This window comes from Solanum lycopersicum, chromosome 4, assembly GCF_036512215.1.
Source record: "Solanum lycopersicum chromosome 4, SLM_r2.1".
In the NCBI taxonomy this organism is placed as follows: Eukaryota; Viridiplantae; Streptophyta; class Magnoliopsida; order Solanales; family Solanaceae; genus Solanum; species Solanum lycopersicum.
The window spans coordinates 2,163,156-2,178,891 of record NC_090803.1 but is presented as its reverse complement, the minus strand read 5'-3'; the positions used below and the strand labels follow the sequence as shown (position 1 = coordinate 2,178,891).

The 15,736-nt window shown below is 29.3% G+C and overlaps 2 protein-coding genes across 2 annotated transcripts; one reads left to right on the top strand and one right to left on the bottom strand.

Annotated features, from left to right (window-relative positions):
- The first annotated feature begins 2,413 nt into the window (after window positions 1-2,413).
- LOC101267699 (glucan endo-1,3-beta-glucosidase 3) lies at window positions 2,414-9,239 on the top strand. Its single transcript, XM_004236892.5, has 4 exons — window positions 2,414-2,638; window positions 6,739-7,992; window positions 8,541-8,568; window positions 8,668-9,239. Exons 1-4 carry the CDS (start codon window positions 2,560-2,562, stop codon window positions 8,822-8,824), a joined length of 1,518 nt encoding a protein of 505 aa, XP_004236940.1. The 5' UTR covers window positions 2,414-2,559; the 3' UTR covers window positions 8,825-9,239.
- A 166-nt stretch (window positions 9,240-9,405) lies between these two features.
- On the bottom strand, window positions 9,406-11,680 carry LOC101267985 (protein PLANT CADMIUM RESISTANCE 2). Its single transcript, XM_004236893.5, has 4 exons — window positions 11,201-11,680; window positions 10,959-11,030; window positions 10,184-10,396; window positions 9,406-9,637 (listed from the first exon to the last, which is right to left on the bottom strand). The coding sequence occupies exons 1-4, from the start codon at window positions 11,397-11,399 to the stop codon at window positions 9,561-9,563; spliced, it is 561 nt and encodes a 186-aa protein (XP_004236941.1). The 5' UTR covers window positions 11,400-11,680; the 3' UTR covers window positions 9,406-9,560.
- Between the last annotated feature and the right edge of the window lie 4,056 nt (window positions 11,681-15,736).

Genomic DNA, 15,736 nt, shown 5'->3' with positions numbered 1-15,736 from the left:
AATCATATAATTCATTTTATACACTTTGTTTATACAATTTTCTGCCTAAGTATTTTTTTCTTTTTCGTTTTATACAATTCGCTTCAACTGTATATGTATAGTGAATTATACGGTTTCTATGTTTGCTATGAATCGCAATTATACAAATTTTATTATAGCATACAAATATAAATTTTTTATTTACTATATGTGTAAGTTGCCTAGCTATAAATTGAACTTCAAATTGAAAAAACTTTGAAAAAGCTCAAACCAACCCCTGCTCTTTACCCACACAAAGAGCATAAAGAGCAACGTAAAGCCCAAAAATATGTCGACATTGGACACACAATAGATGGCCCAATATGATCCAATCCATCATATGCCTCGAAATAAAATGTAAGGCTATGGATACTGAGGGGAAGCTTTAAAAAAAGGAAAAATTAGCAAAATAATCAAAATCAATAATTTAATTAGTAAAAGATTTATTATTTTAAAAATATTAGTTGAAATGTTAAAAATGTCATCGATATAGCTTGTATAATTTTGCTATGTAACAAATTTTATATTTCGTGTGGAGTTTTTGATTTATATAATTTATTAGATACATTTAATTTTATATAAATTTAATTTGTATAAATTTATTTATACATTGTAATTTGTATATTAAGATCTATATTTGGTTAATATTAAGGGTATATATATGAGAGAATATACATACTTGTATTTATATATACAATTTTATTTTGTTTTATATAAATATAAATATATTTATATATGATTAATTGTATATCAAATTAGATGATAAAAAAGTAAAATATTTAACGCAAACTATAAACAAAATTCAATAGGAGTAGAATATTTAGTTTGAATTAAAAATTTGTTATTTAATACCATTTTTCCATTTTAAATTCATGGAAGAATGCATTGAGAGTATATTTCGATACATTTACGTACAAATTCAGTGACACAAGTTATTGTTATGTCAGAAAAAATCTTGAAAGTCTTTGCTTGTGAATCAAATATTTTCTAGACATTTTATATCACAAAATTAGCAAATTGAGATGATAAATAAATTAAAAAAACTACAAATTTTCATCAGATCACTAAATACAGAAAGTAATTAACATAAAATAATACTTTCCACCATTTTAATACAAATAATAAAATGAAATAAATTTAAAAATCAACTAATACTTTTGAACTTAAATATGAAATAAATTTGATTTCAAAATAATTATGGTTATAATACATATTAAACGAATGCATCGATAAAAGAGAACAAAATAATTAAAAGCGTCTGAATCCATTACTGACACTGTAAAAATTGACAATTGAATGGCATATATCAGAACTTTGCTATCATTGGATATATGGATAATCTTTGAACACTGTAAAACCTTTGAATCAATTCATTTTCAAAATTTTTTATACAAATTAATTAGTATATTTTATACTTCTCCACTCTAAAATTTATAGCCTTATCAAGAAATAATAATATAAATATCATAATTTTAATATTAAATTAATGTTTTTTAAAAAATGTAGGAAGTAAATATATTTGAGATTCTATGGATTACTATTAAGGATAAAAGGAAATTCGCTTTTATTAATTATTACTCTCTCTGTTCGGCATTGTTTGTCATAATTTCTATTTTTAGAGTCAAATTATAAAAATTTTGACTAACATTTTAAGATACATTTTTTCGTAATTTATAATACTTTTCATATAGTTTTAGAATATATAATTTTTTTTGTCTAAAATATCGAATTAATGTGATCTAATTTACCTTTAAAAATTAATCAAATTAACTTTCGATTAACGCAACATAACAATCAATTTCGAACGAAAAGAGTACTTTCTATGTTCATTTATATGTAACTATTTTAGATTTGACGTCTCTTAAGAAATAGAGAAGTTTATCATTATATTTTTATTTATTGTTTTCAATAGATAAATTTTTATATTAATTAAATTGATAAACGTACATGTATTAATCAATTAGTTTCCTGTGTTGATCAAGTCATATTTTAAAGATTAATAACTTTCAAAAATAACATAAGAAGATTAACTCATTCATGCAGTGATTCTGTATAATGACAAATGTCAAAGATCAATTATTTTTAATACGGATATGTAAACAAAAATAGAGAGAGTATTATTTTTTTCTCAATAGGTATGTTAAGTTAAAATTTAGATAAATAAATTCGAATCGAACAGAGACTATTAATTTCTTAAATTCTTTTTATTGGTGTATAACTAAATGAAGCAAAAAAAGTGTTCTTTGGTGTGTCCCAAAACAGACCTTCAAAGTTTCCATTTTTTTTTTTTTTTTAGCTTCAAGAGACAGAGTATCCTATGTTTTAATCTCAGCCCTTAGATCTCTCTCACAAATGTGAAAATGCTTACAAAAATAAAATAAAATTCTATACATTTGAAACACAAACTTCACTTTTTTCTACTTCACAATCACCAAAGCTCCCCAACCCCCCCACCTCCCCACCCCACCTCCCCAAAACCCCTTTTTTGGTTGAAGGGTTGCTAATGGTGTAGAAAGATTGAATCTTTTTTACAGAACAGAAATGAAGAGCTCAATGGATTTTCTTGTTCTACTTCTTTTGATTTCACATTTAGTAGCTTTTGCCTTTTCTGCTAATGAAGGTGAGTTCTTCTACTATGTTCTTGATTTTGGCTTTAGATTCAATTGAACTCAGTTACTTTGCCTTTTTTCCTTGTTTGGACTATGATTTTTGTTTATGATGTTTATTTCTACTTGCATTATGTTATGGATTTGTCATATGTTAAATCAACTAATAGTTACCTTTATTCTTGATTGTAATCTTCTTCAGAAAAATTGTGTCTTTATGAGATTATAGATGCTATAGTTGAGTAAGTTTATGAGAAATTTAACTCTTTTGGTTATTTCTCTACCAACTTACTTTGAACTTCTTTGTACACATTAGTAGAACCAATCTTTTCTCCATTAGGCCTTGCAAAGTGTTCAAGAAAAAGGTAACAAAAACACTTAAATTGTTCCAATTTGTTGAGTTTCATAGCTAAACTATCAAGTGTGTGTGAGTTTTCTGTCTGTACTAGTATCAAATGCTTCGCGAAGCAAACCTGATTGTTCAGGTAGGAAAAGTGAACAACTTGTAGTTCATTTGTGTTTCCGTAAACATTTGGTGATAGTACAGGTAGGAAACTCACACACCTGATAGTTCATGTATGAAACTCAAAAATGAAAAAATGTAATGAATTTGTTATAGGGGTACTCATATTTGAATGTGAGCTTTAATGCATTTTGTAGGGTTTTGTAATGTGATTTCTAAGTTTTGATAAGACTCTTAAAACATTTTTGGTTAATTTTGTTCAAATATTTGACAAAAATCAAAAGTAGTTAACTTTGACAAAATGAGGCTGAATGCTTAAAGTTCAAGCCAGTGTTGTAAAGAGGCAAAATGTGGATACTTTTGCTGCACTCTCATTTCTCTATGATTTTTCTAAAGAAAGAGACTTTTTGCCTTAGTGGTCTTGACTTTTTCTAAACATGGTATCTCTTGATATATAGTTTCACTTTTATGATATTTTACAATCTGACCATCTTTCCAGATTTGTTCTAATGTGTCCCACCTCATGTGGCTTCCTCTGCAAATACTAGTAAAAAAATAGTGGAAACCCTTTGATGTGCTTCAAGGCTATTTTATTAATGTTCTTAAGAAGTAACATATTAAGCACATGGTGTGGTTGTTAGCTGCATTATAAGATTTATGTGCTCATTTGTTCAGTGCACATGGACTTTCTCTTGTCTTATTTTATTCTTCGTTCTTAGTACTACCTCTTTGTTTTCGATGCTTCAGTTATCGTACATTTTGTTGTTGCTACTTGTTCTTTTCTAAAGTGTTCTCACATGGTTTTTTCGCTACTGTATTTGTCTTACTTGTTTCTTGGACATGTTTAACTTAAACTGAGGATCTATTGGAAGCAACCTCTTTACCTTCATATGGTCACACCATCCTTCCCATGCCTCACTTGTGGTATTAAAACTGTATGTTGTCGTTGTTGCTGTTGTTATAACAGTGAGCATAATGTTATTTTGTGAATCTTCTTTGAGCATTACCAGAGAGTCGTCTTTGTGGTTTCTGTCTTTTGGCTGAAGATTCGTTCCAATTGATATTGAACTTAGAAATCTTGAAATAGAATGGTGGAATGTGATGGCTTATATAGTCTTCCTTTTCTAATTGTGATTTTTCGTCTTAATGATACTTAAGGGGGGCGTCTGGAACATCAGTTAATGTATCCTAATTGATATTTGATCAGGGTACGCAAGATTTATCAAAAAACAAATAAAAAATACAATGCTGCCTCCTCTTAATCACAAGTGCTCTATAGTATGATTGTATGAGCGAGCAAGCTTTTTTCTACTCTTTTAATTCATAACTCAGCCCATTATGATCAAAAGGACTATTGAGAGTAACAAAATCATCTGAATCAATGGGATAGCCAGTAGTAGAAATCGTGTGAATGAACTTGCCACTTTGATAATATTAAATGACAATCATAGGAAACAAAAAACTTTTGCTTAATACTAGAAAAAAAATACTGACCTGAGACGAACAGTAGCTTAGTCATCTACTACGCACATTTTGCACTGGAAGTGCCTCTGTAATACCAAGATGTGCCAGGAATGTCACGTAGCTAAGATGAACTCGCATCCTGCTTTTGACTATGTTAGACATCCCAATCAAATGCAGAAAAGTATGTGTCCTTGGCTATGGCCATTGGCCGCCTTGGTAAAGATAAATAGGCAGCTGATCACCTTGTTGTGTTGCAACTTGTGGAATCCTTTGAAGCCTTTGACCCCATAACTCAATCTGGTTCTTGATCAGGCCAAGAACTTGTAGTCAACTTTCATCTGGTTGTCCCACTCATGATGCGGGGGTGATTTGGTACGCCCTGTGCACGTCCACACTGTCTCAAAATATGGTTGCTTGTTGCACCACAATGTCAAGACAGATCAGAGGAATCTCTGCCATTCACAATGGTCGATAGCATGAAAACAAATCGTGCAATGTAGCAATGAGATGATTGCTAGAGGGTCTATACAAACTGTTAGGGATCATTTGGTATGCTGGACAAGCATAGATAATCCCGTGACAAAATAAATAGTATTGTCTTATGATAAGACTCTTATCCCTTGTTTGGTTATTAATCGGGGATAAGTTATACCAGGGTTAGTAATTGGTACAGGGATAATCTGTCCTGGGATATGTAAATGAAAATGACAAAAATACTATGAAACAAGGCGCATGGTACTTTTGTAAACAAACAACTTCTTAGAAATTATGCAATGTATGTTATTTTTATTACAATAAACCAAACAACTAATAAGAAATAATCCAAGGTAACTAATTCCAGCATAACTTGTTCTTCAAAACAAATGACCCCTTACGAAATGAAACAAGTAATTAGACAATGCAATACGAGTGATAAATATTTGAAAGCATGTCGGTTATTAAATAGTATTGTCTTATGATAAGACTCTTATCCCTTGTTTGGTTATTAATCGGGGATAAGTTATACCAGGGTTAGTAATTGGTACAGGGATAATCTGTCCTGGGATATGTAAATGAAAATGACAAAAATACTATGAAACAAGGCGCATGGTACTTTTGTAAACAAACAACTTCTTAGAAATTATGCAATGTATGTTATTTTTATTACAATAAACCAAACAACTAATAAGAAATAATCCAAGGTAACTAATTCCAGCATAACTTGTTCTTCAAAACAAATGACCCCTTACGAAATGAAACAAGTAATTAGACAATGCAATACGAGTGATAAATATTTGAAAGCATGTCTGTTTTTGCAGTAATGGAAGAGCTGAAGCTGTTACATATTTTCTTCAGTTATATTATTCCTGTCATAGGCTCCTAGTCGACTCGCTTCATTTCTATTCACAGAATAGGTTAAATCAAATCGATTTGATTATGAAGATTGAGGATTAGAAGTAAATTATACGTGGGTAGACAGTTGATACATTTATTTACTTAGGCACCTGCCATCAATAAAAAATAAGAATTTCTACATTTCCGGGGTTGATAGACGACTAAAACTTTATAACTCTTCTGTTATATGAGTATCACATTTTCTGGTTAGTTAGACGTAATTACTTTTACTATGTTGGACTGGTCTTCATATGTATTATGGAATTTATCATGGTTATCAAGTCTGTGAAACACTAACACGGTGTCAAAACTTGTGTTGTTTTGTTATATATAAATTGTAACCGAGGGCCGTGACAGTTCGTTATTTTTAGATTTCTATTTCTACGTCTTATTCCTGTAGTCTCGGTTATCTTATTATGTTGCTGTTGTTTCTGCTTGTTGCTACTGCCTATCTTTATTGTTATTTGAGCTGCAGGTCTATTGGACACAGTCTTTCTACCTTCTCAAGATAAGGATAAAGTCTGTGTATGATCTACCCTCCCCAGACCCCTACTTAAGCTTATTTTTTTGTTGTTGTTGGCCATGACGGCTTGTAGATCATCTGCAATTGTAAAATTTACATACATTCATTATTATTATTCTCTTGTTCTTATTTCAATTAGAATTACTGCATTTCCCTGCGCAAGAAACCTTGACTTGATGTGTTTCAGCTTAATTGTTCCACAAGTGCCAGTTGATTAGGATATTATTTCTTCTATTATTACTGAAAGCTGCTTGACTAAACACTACTCAATCTTTCTTCTTTTCTGCCAGATGCTTTCGTTGGTGTAAACATTGGAACTGATGTCTCTGACATGCCCAGTCCAGCTCAGGTGGTGGCTCTCCTCAAAGCACAGCAGATTCGGCATGTCAGGCTATTTGATGCTGACCAAGCTATGCTACTTGCACTTGCTCATACCGAAATCCGCGTCATTGTTTCTGTACCAAATGATCAGCTCTTAGGAATTGGTCAGTCGAATTCCACTGCTGCCAATTGGGTTTCCAGGAATATCCTCTCTCATGTTCCTGCCACCAACATCACAGCCATTGCCATTGGTTCTGAAGTCCTTACCACTCTTCCTAATGCTGCTCCTCTCTTGGTCTCTGCCATGAAATTCATTCACTCTGCCCTTGTTGCTGCTAATCTCGACACTAAGATAAAAGTCTCCACCCCTCATTCGTCTTTTATCATCCTCGACTCATTTCCACCCTCACAGGCTTTCTTCAATCGATCGTTAGATCCTGTCATGGTTCCATTGCTCAAATTTCTACAGGACACCGATTCCTATTTCATGCTCAACGTATATCCATACTATGATTATATGAAATCCAATGGTGTGATCGCGTTGGACTATGCTCTCTTTCGCCCCCTCCCACCTAACAAGGAGGCTGTTGATTCTAACACACTCCTCCACTATACTAATGTATTTGATGCCGTTGTTGATGCAGCATATTTTTCTATGTCCTACTTGAACTTCACTAACATTCCCGTTATGGTAACAGAGTCAGGTTGGCCATCTAAGGCTGATTCCAGTGAGCCGGACGCCACTCTTGACAATGCTAATACTTATAATAGTAACTTGATTAGGCATGTTCTTAACAACACTGGGACTCCCAAGCATCCTGGGATTGCAGTTAGTACATACATTTATGAGCTTTACAACGAAGATCTCAGACCTGGTTCTATATCTGAGAAGAACTGGGGGCTTTTTGATTCCAATGGAGTACCAGTTTATATCATGCACTTGACAGGTTCTGGAACGGTGTTGACCAATGATACTACAAACCAAACCTATTGTGTTGCAAAGGAAAATGCGGATAAAAAAATGGTGCAAGCTGCACTTGATTGGGCTTGTGGACCGGGGAAAGTTGACTGTACTCCTTTGTTGCAAGAAAATCCTTGCTATGACCCAAATACTGTGTTTGCTCATGCATCATATGCTTTTGATGCGTATTATCACAAGATGGGCATGGCCGATGGAACTTGCAACTTCAATGGGGTTGCTAAAGTCACTACCACTGATCCTAGTAAGTTGTCAAACTATGTTGTCGTTTTTTTCTTTTTTCTTTTTTGCAAATGCTCATATGTACATGAATTTGCTGACTCGAATATTTGAACCTAAGATACAACATCACAAGTGTCTTGTTCAGTTCTTTCTTAATTGTTTTCAACATGGAAAATTATCCAAAACAAGAGATGACATGCCTTATGAGCTTCTTTAGGCCTAGTCTATTTAAACTTTTCGGCTTGTTTGGCTTCGTGGTGCTTCCAAAAGTGTGGATGCAGAGATGTATGTCTTCCATGTGCAATGCACATACACATGGTAGAGTGTTATGGAACTCAACAGAAAAAACTTAATACAGTTAAGACGGTGTTAGAAAGATTGAAGTAACATTGATAAATACTTGATTTTTCCCTTCAAAATCTGGTCACAGTGGTTTCTTTTAAGCTATTATGTGATACTGATTTGGACTTGTTCAAGAGTAATATGCGTGAACGTCTCTGGGTGATACTTTGAGAACAATGTTGTGATTTATATTATTATCGATACCTAATGTTTGTTTTCCCGTTACAGGTCATGGTTCTTGTATATATCCAGGAAGGTACTAATTTAGTCATTTCTGTTTGAGTAAGTTCCCCGTAACTTGTTATTCTTGCTCTACTATGACTTATGCCTTGTTTCTTTTCTTTTTTTCGTCTAGTGGAGGGAGAAATGGCACCTTCACGAATAGCTCCTCGGTTGCTCCATCATCAGACTCAGCATCTGGCTGTCATTCACAATATTCCCACGACGTTCATACTTTGTCTCGCTCTCTAATTGTTGGTTTGTTGACACTCTTGACTGCAGCTTCCTTGTAGCATAATGTGAATTGTGAACAGAGTTCCACTTGTCTTCCAATTTTGTTCCTCCAAGGAGAGTTAAGGTTGCGCGTGTGGTCCTTTAGATTGGTACACATGAACTCGTATGGAGGTTAGTGGTCTGGATTCGTTCCCCTATCGTGCAGTCGAGGCAGAGAAGGCTTGTTGTTGATTGCTGTAATTATCTTGTAGGATAGAGTCAATTCTTTTCCTTCTGAAGCTGAATTCTTTGTCTCGAATTGGGATTTTCGATCATAATGCTTTTGCATAAGATATTCTTGGTTGTAAGGGTCCGGTTTTCCTTGTTCAAACCGGTATTTAACGAGTAAGTAGTAAGTAAGTGAGAACTGGTGAATTGACCAGGTGGGGATAGAACTAAAAATTTCATATATATGCAAAGTACTTTTTCCCCTTCCATTATGTTTCAATTCAAAGTGCTTTTACATTAGTTATGGTCCCTTTTTTCATCATCCTTTGTCGTGCGAATGAAACGAACATATTCCACCTCTTTATCGTTCCCATATCATATTCACGAGGGTTTCATGGTGAATTTTTATCATATCAATCTCGAAATCGTGAACTCGATAAAATTAACAATATACTTATAATAATCATGTACATAATTTGATTACAATCATAATCCACTAACAAAATTATTATTTTCTATCGTTCAACTAAATGCATCTCTTTATTATATCGCAGTTATTACTTCGATTTCTAAAAAAAAATATAATCTTTATCTATTCATTCCACCTTCAACTGTTGGTGGGATGATCACACCACGATTTTGTCTCTCCACATTTCCATGCCATCCTGTTAAAATAAAATAAAACTAAATTAAGAAACTTAATTAAAAGACAAAATATTCATAATAAACTATAATTTTGAGATATCTCATATTTTAAGTTAAAAATATTTATTTTAGAAATATTTAAGTGTTGAATCTAGTTTTCAAGGAAAGATATAATAACATATTCAGCGAAATTTCACAAGTGAGGTCTGAAGAGGGGACATACCTTACTATTATCTCGTAGAAATAGAGAGACTGTTCTTTTTTAACATCTTGACCAAACGAAAATAGTTGCTCTAATTTTGTCAAAACACAATCTATTTTTAATATTGATTTGTTCTGGCTTGATACTATTTGAAATGACTGATAGTTCGATCACAAAATTCGTTATTAAATGACTACTAGAATATGTTTTTTCAATTGATAGTAACCAAACACAAACTCATACTCACAAAAACATTTTTTGTAAATTTTAAAAATTTGATCAAATAAGCTAATAGACTTTGACTTTACTTTTCACATTAATTTATTTTTAAAAATTAAAAATAAAATAATTTTATTTTTCTTACCAATTGACATATCAACTCCTTGATTTTTGAGCTCACGATATTCTTGACACAATGCACAAGCTTCACAAAAGCAATGAACCAGACAATCTCCACAAGGACTTTTTTTCAACAAATATTGTTGTCTCATTTTGTTACGATAAAAACAAGAGTAAATACATGGACAAGAAGTCACACATATTATTATTGTATATAATGCCCCATTTACTCCACAAGCTGCAAAAATTAAGGTAAAAAAAAGGTATAATTATGAAATTGAAGAGGGAAAAAGAAGAGAAATAACAGTTGCGTCTCAATTCTAAACAAATCAAGATCATCATAAATAGTTAACTCGACTTATTGTCATTTGTCATTTAACAAATAAAAAAAGTCATTTAATATTTTGAATAAAACTTATCATTAATCAATTTGACAAACATAAATCAAATTTAAGAGGTGAAGATATCAAGATGAATGTATTAATGAATAAAAATAAATGGATGGTGATTAATCTTTACCTAAACTTAAATGATTCCTACTATTCAATGACTAAGTCAACACCCTCTATTTTTTAAAATAAAAAAAAAATAGAGGGTAAGAGAATGTGTGAGAGGATTATAAGTAAGAGAGTTCGAAAACTCGTTCCCGAAATAAAAATTCAGATAGTTAATCAATTGAACTATTTAAAATTTTTCTAACACATTTAATTTTTTTTTTTGATCTTTCTATTTTGAAATAAAAGTGAGTTCGTTATTTATTAAACATAATAAAATCAGCAAAAATAAAATAAAATACTTACAATTAGATCCCTTGTCAATAATCTCAGCTACCTGTCCAAAAGTGATACATGGACACCATAATGTAATACAACCTAATCAAACAAAAAATGAAGAAAAAAAAAACACATTTTTTTAGTCCATTAGTAATTTTGGTCCTTTATAAAATTGATACTAAATTAATCTAAGAATCATACGATATTTTTTTTTTAAAAGTGAACGATACGAAAAAAATTCAAATCAAAATCTCAAAAATTAAACTTACAATTTTTGGGATCAGACATACAATCACATAATCCAGTTGACCATGGAACATCATTTTTCTTTTTTCTATACATTGCAGGTTGTGGATCCATCGTATCAACATAAAATCGAGTTTTCGAGCGAATCGGCGACGGCGTATCGTCTCCTGAAGAGGAAAATTTCTGGTATCGATCACTTAATGAAATTGTTGAAGATTTCATGATAATTGATTGATGAAGAAGAAAAAAAGATGAAGGGATGAGTTAAGTTCTTGAAACTAGATAATGTGATGATATTTTACTAAACTTTTGACTTTAGTATATAGTTGTAATGATATGATGAGATTGGTCCACTTATGTTTGAGGGTAGATCTAAAAAATACAAGTTTTTATTTTTTATTTATCAAAAAAATTAATAATTTTGACTATGTCAAATTTTTTGTAATAAATTTTGTCAGTTAGAATTATGAAAAAAATAATAATTTAGGCACATTTGGAGAAACAACTTTGATTGTTTTTAATCTCCTTTTAAGCTTGGTGTAATTTTTTTTGTTTTATTTTTACTTATTGTTTTTATCTATGTATCTTTTTTTTTTATTCGGTATTTCGTATTCGTATTGGATTCTGATTATTTCGTTAAATCTGAGACCTTTTTTTTATTCTTTGATGATTGTTAATCTGTGTTTTGATGTATAATATAGTGTTTGTGTTACTCAATTTTTAAAAGATTTAATGAGATTTTTTATAATTATATTTCTTTTCATAATTTTTATTAACTCAATTGAATATTTAAATAAGATTAAGAATATTAATTTTTGAACACATGAAAAAATCGAACATGTCCAAAACACACTTTAAAGACTATTTTAAATGAACAACATGGTTTGTGGTACACTGGTGAAAATGTTTCATCCTTAACTAAATGTCTCGGGTTCGAGTCCTGGCAACACAACCCTCGAATCGGCTCTGTATTGTATGATTCGAATTTAGTTGGAGTTCCAATTCGAACTCCGACAATAAAAAAAATAATATCCCAAAATAAAATTACCATTTTTGTCATTTTTATTTAATATGGTAGAGCCAAACAGAAATGGGGTCCAATAAAATAATAAATAATTGGCCTTAATCAAACTTTGACAATTCAAAGTTACAGCTCCTAAGAAACTTCATATTCCGCGTGTTTTAAGATATTATATGATTTTTCTTAATTGTAATTTTAATTTTAAATTATTTATTGTGATATATTTTTTTAAAAAATGTTAGTTGAATTATTTTTATTATTATATCTTAATATATAATTAATTTTTATTAATCGTTGCTCTATAATGAAGATATTTATAATCTTCAAACATAATTATTGTCATTAATAATTTTAAAAAATTAAAAATTTGATATTATCTTCAATGTGTGAAAAAAATATAATTTGATATTATATTCCAAAATTGATTACGACATATAATTTTATATAGAAAATATTTTCAAGGGTCATGATTGGAAGTTTGCAATTGACTTAATTAGTAATCACTTATGTGTTAGCTTATTTATCATCTAGTGTTTTTATTAATTTTGATATTCGATTAATTTAAATGACATATAAAATTTTATTAAAAGTAAAATATTTTCTATTAAAAACAATTTCGTTACTAAGTTATTAGGGTAGTTTGGCAATACAATAATTTCAACAAATTTTACATCATTAGTTATTACAAGAAAGAATATTGCCGTATAGTTTAATATAATAGACTTTGAAAATTAATTAATTCCATAGAATTTAATTCTGCCAGTACCCTCAATCTAAGTTATGTGGTAAGGGTCGTTTAGTAGCTTATTAGAGTTAGATATATATTAATAATATAGAGATTAGTTATGAAAATTTATATATTATTTTTAAATGAGGATAATTACATAAAATTTAGCTATTAGTTTTATAAAGAATTTGTACGATATAATTAATCAATAACTAATTAGATAATAAAAAAAGTAAAGTAGATAATTTTGGATGATTGATGATATACTTTTATATATATATATTATATCATAAGAGACACTTTGTTGCCTAGACTCCTTTTGTAATAACTCTTAAATATGCTTATTAAATAAATTTATCAAAAAATTATAAAAATAAAACAATTTAAGGTATCATAATCTCTAAAATTTCGTATCATTTTTAAAAAATAATAAAAATCTCTTGGATCTTCTTTCGGATACATTTTTCCCGTTAAGTAGTGTATCATTTTCAATATATCGAAAAATCAAAGAATATATTCGAGAAAAATGAAAATTTTTAAGATTTTTGTAATTGAGAAAACTTGTGGAATAGAATGTAATTAGCCTCCGCTTAAGGAAAAAAAATGAAGCTAAAATCTGAATTGGCTTGATTGTAGTGGGCTGCTTCTCCTGGGCCTGGATTCAATTGGGACAATCATGGACCAAGAAAAGAGAAACTTACGGCCCAATGATTCTGGGCCATAATAGTTTGGAAAAATTATATGAATCAGTACATTTTAAAAAATAATTTCTGATTTTAGCGATATTTTTTTATTTATTATCATTTATAGCAATATCGTGATGAATCTATAATATATATTAAACGTGAATTATGTCTGCAATATATATGAATTTTAACTGTTTTTGAAATATATTATGTTTATTTTGTAAAAAATTGTCACACTATATTATAAGTGTATTAAAATGTACGATAAATGTATTATCTATCACTACAACTTGTATTATATATGAATAATAAATTGTTCTTTGTAATATGTATTAAGCTTGTATTATAAATGAATTAAAGGTGATCAACTGAAAAAAAATGTTATTGCTATAAATGATAAATATTTTTTTAAATAGTACATTTACGTAAGTTTCCCCTACTACTTTTATCTGTTTAAATTTAAGAAAACTTGTATGAAATAATGATAAGGGAAACATACACAAATATAATGTTTTAGAAAAATATATATCACTTATAATAATAATATTTTTTTCTCACTTGAACTCTTTTAATATAATTTTAATACATATTACAAAGAACAATTTATGCACATGTAATACAAGTTTTAATGATGAATAATACATTTATCACACATTTTAATACACTTGTAATACAATGTATCAATTTCTTACCAAACAAGCATAATATATTTTTTTAAAATAGTTATAATATATATATATATATATATATATATATATATATATATATATATATATATATATATATATATATATATTGCATACATAATTCACTTTTAATACATATTGCAGATTTAACATAGTATTGTTAAAAATGGTAATAAATAAAAAGTATCACTAAAATCAATAATTATTTGATAAAAAGTACCAATCAAAGTAATTTTCCCAAATAAGAAACTATTAATTCAAAACAAATGCTATAACCACCGTTTCATTTAATTCTATTTCGTAACAAACACTTTTGCATTCGTTTCTCTCCCAAAAATCTCTCTCACCTCTCCCACTTTATACAAACACAAATGCGTATAGAGTGAGGGAAAACTATATACACAAATACAAATCTCTTCGTCCTATACACTTGAAATTATACAATATAAATATTCATCTGTCAATTCTCTCTTTCTCGCTTTATACAAACACAAATTATACATTTAATGTATAATTTGTATTTGTATAGAGCAAGACATTGATTTGTCTACAAATCTATATGTATACAAAAATACAGTTTCATATACATATACAAATTTACATTTAAATACATATAATACATAATATACGATTATAATCACAATAAAAATAAATATACCTATACAACTTATAACCAAGTCGGTTTCTTATTAGTATACAAATTCCAAATATATACCTTTAAATTGGAATGATTATCGAAATTTACATATTATTAGCTCTATAGCAAATACAAAAAATTACTATGGAGCGCAGTATAACATACAAATATGATTTTTATGTTTGCTAAACGTTATATTTTACTCTTTCAATTTTTGCATCACAATTCAAATTAAGATAGTCAATTTTAATTATGAAACAAATACAATCAGAAATACAAATTGTTCAAATGAGAAGATACAAAATATACATTGGAAAGCATGAATATATATTCAGGAATAAAAGATCTATGGTAAATTAATTTTTTACTTGGGATTGAGTTTTCAAGAACTTACTAAAGATATATCAATGCATAAAAAAAGAAAGCACCATGAATTTGAAATTGGCAACAATTAAGTTCGATCACCATTTTAATATTTTGATTATATTGAAAATATCTTTGATAAAAAATATTTTTCACTTGAACGAAATTCTACCTGATACAAATTTAAAATAATCAAACTTTAATACGAAAAATTAAAAAACAAATTATATCTCAATAAATTATGTAGATGGAAATACAAAAGTTTGGTCAAGACAATGCTAGGGATGTTTGGTTGGCTAAGATAATGGATAAAGACAAAATTATGTATTAATTGTGACCAAATTTAATATTTTATTGGTAGGATTTTTAGACTATTACACTTCACCAAAAAATTCCTCAATAAACCAAATTTCTAAACAACAACACAACTAATTTCAAC

Excerpts from the sequence above, each read along its gene's own strand:
- LOC101267699 (XM_004236892.5), top strand. The coding sequence starts at position 2,560 with ATGAAGAGCTCAATGGATTTTCTTGTTCTACTTCTTTTGATTTCACAT. Across the intron at positions 2,639-6,738 it reads TGCCTTTTCTGCTAATGAAG|ATGCTTTCGTTGGTGTAAAC; the intron begins GTGAGTTCTTCT and ends CTTTTCTGCCAG. Across the intron at positions 8,569-8,667 it reads TCTTGTATATATCCAGGAAG|TGGAGGGAGAAATGGCACCT; the intron begins GTACTAATTTAG and ends TTTTTCGTCTAG.
- LOC101267985 (XM_004236893.5), bottom strand. The coding sequence starts at position 11,399 with ATGAAATCTTCAACAATTTCATTAAGTGATCGATACCAGAAATTTTCC. Across the intron at positions 11,031-11,200 it reads TATGTCTGATCCCAAAAATT|GTTGTATTACATTATGGTGT; the intron begins GTAAGTTTAATT and ends TTGTTTGATTAG. Across the intron at positions 10,397-10,958 it reads TATTGACAAGGGATCTAATT|CTTGTGGAGTAAATGGGGCA; the intron begins GTAAGTATTTTA and ends TAATTTTTGCAG.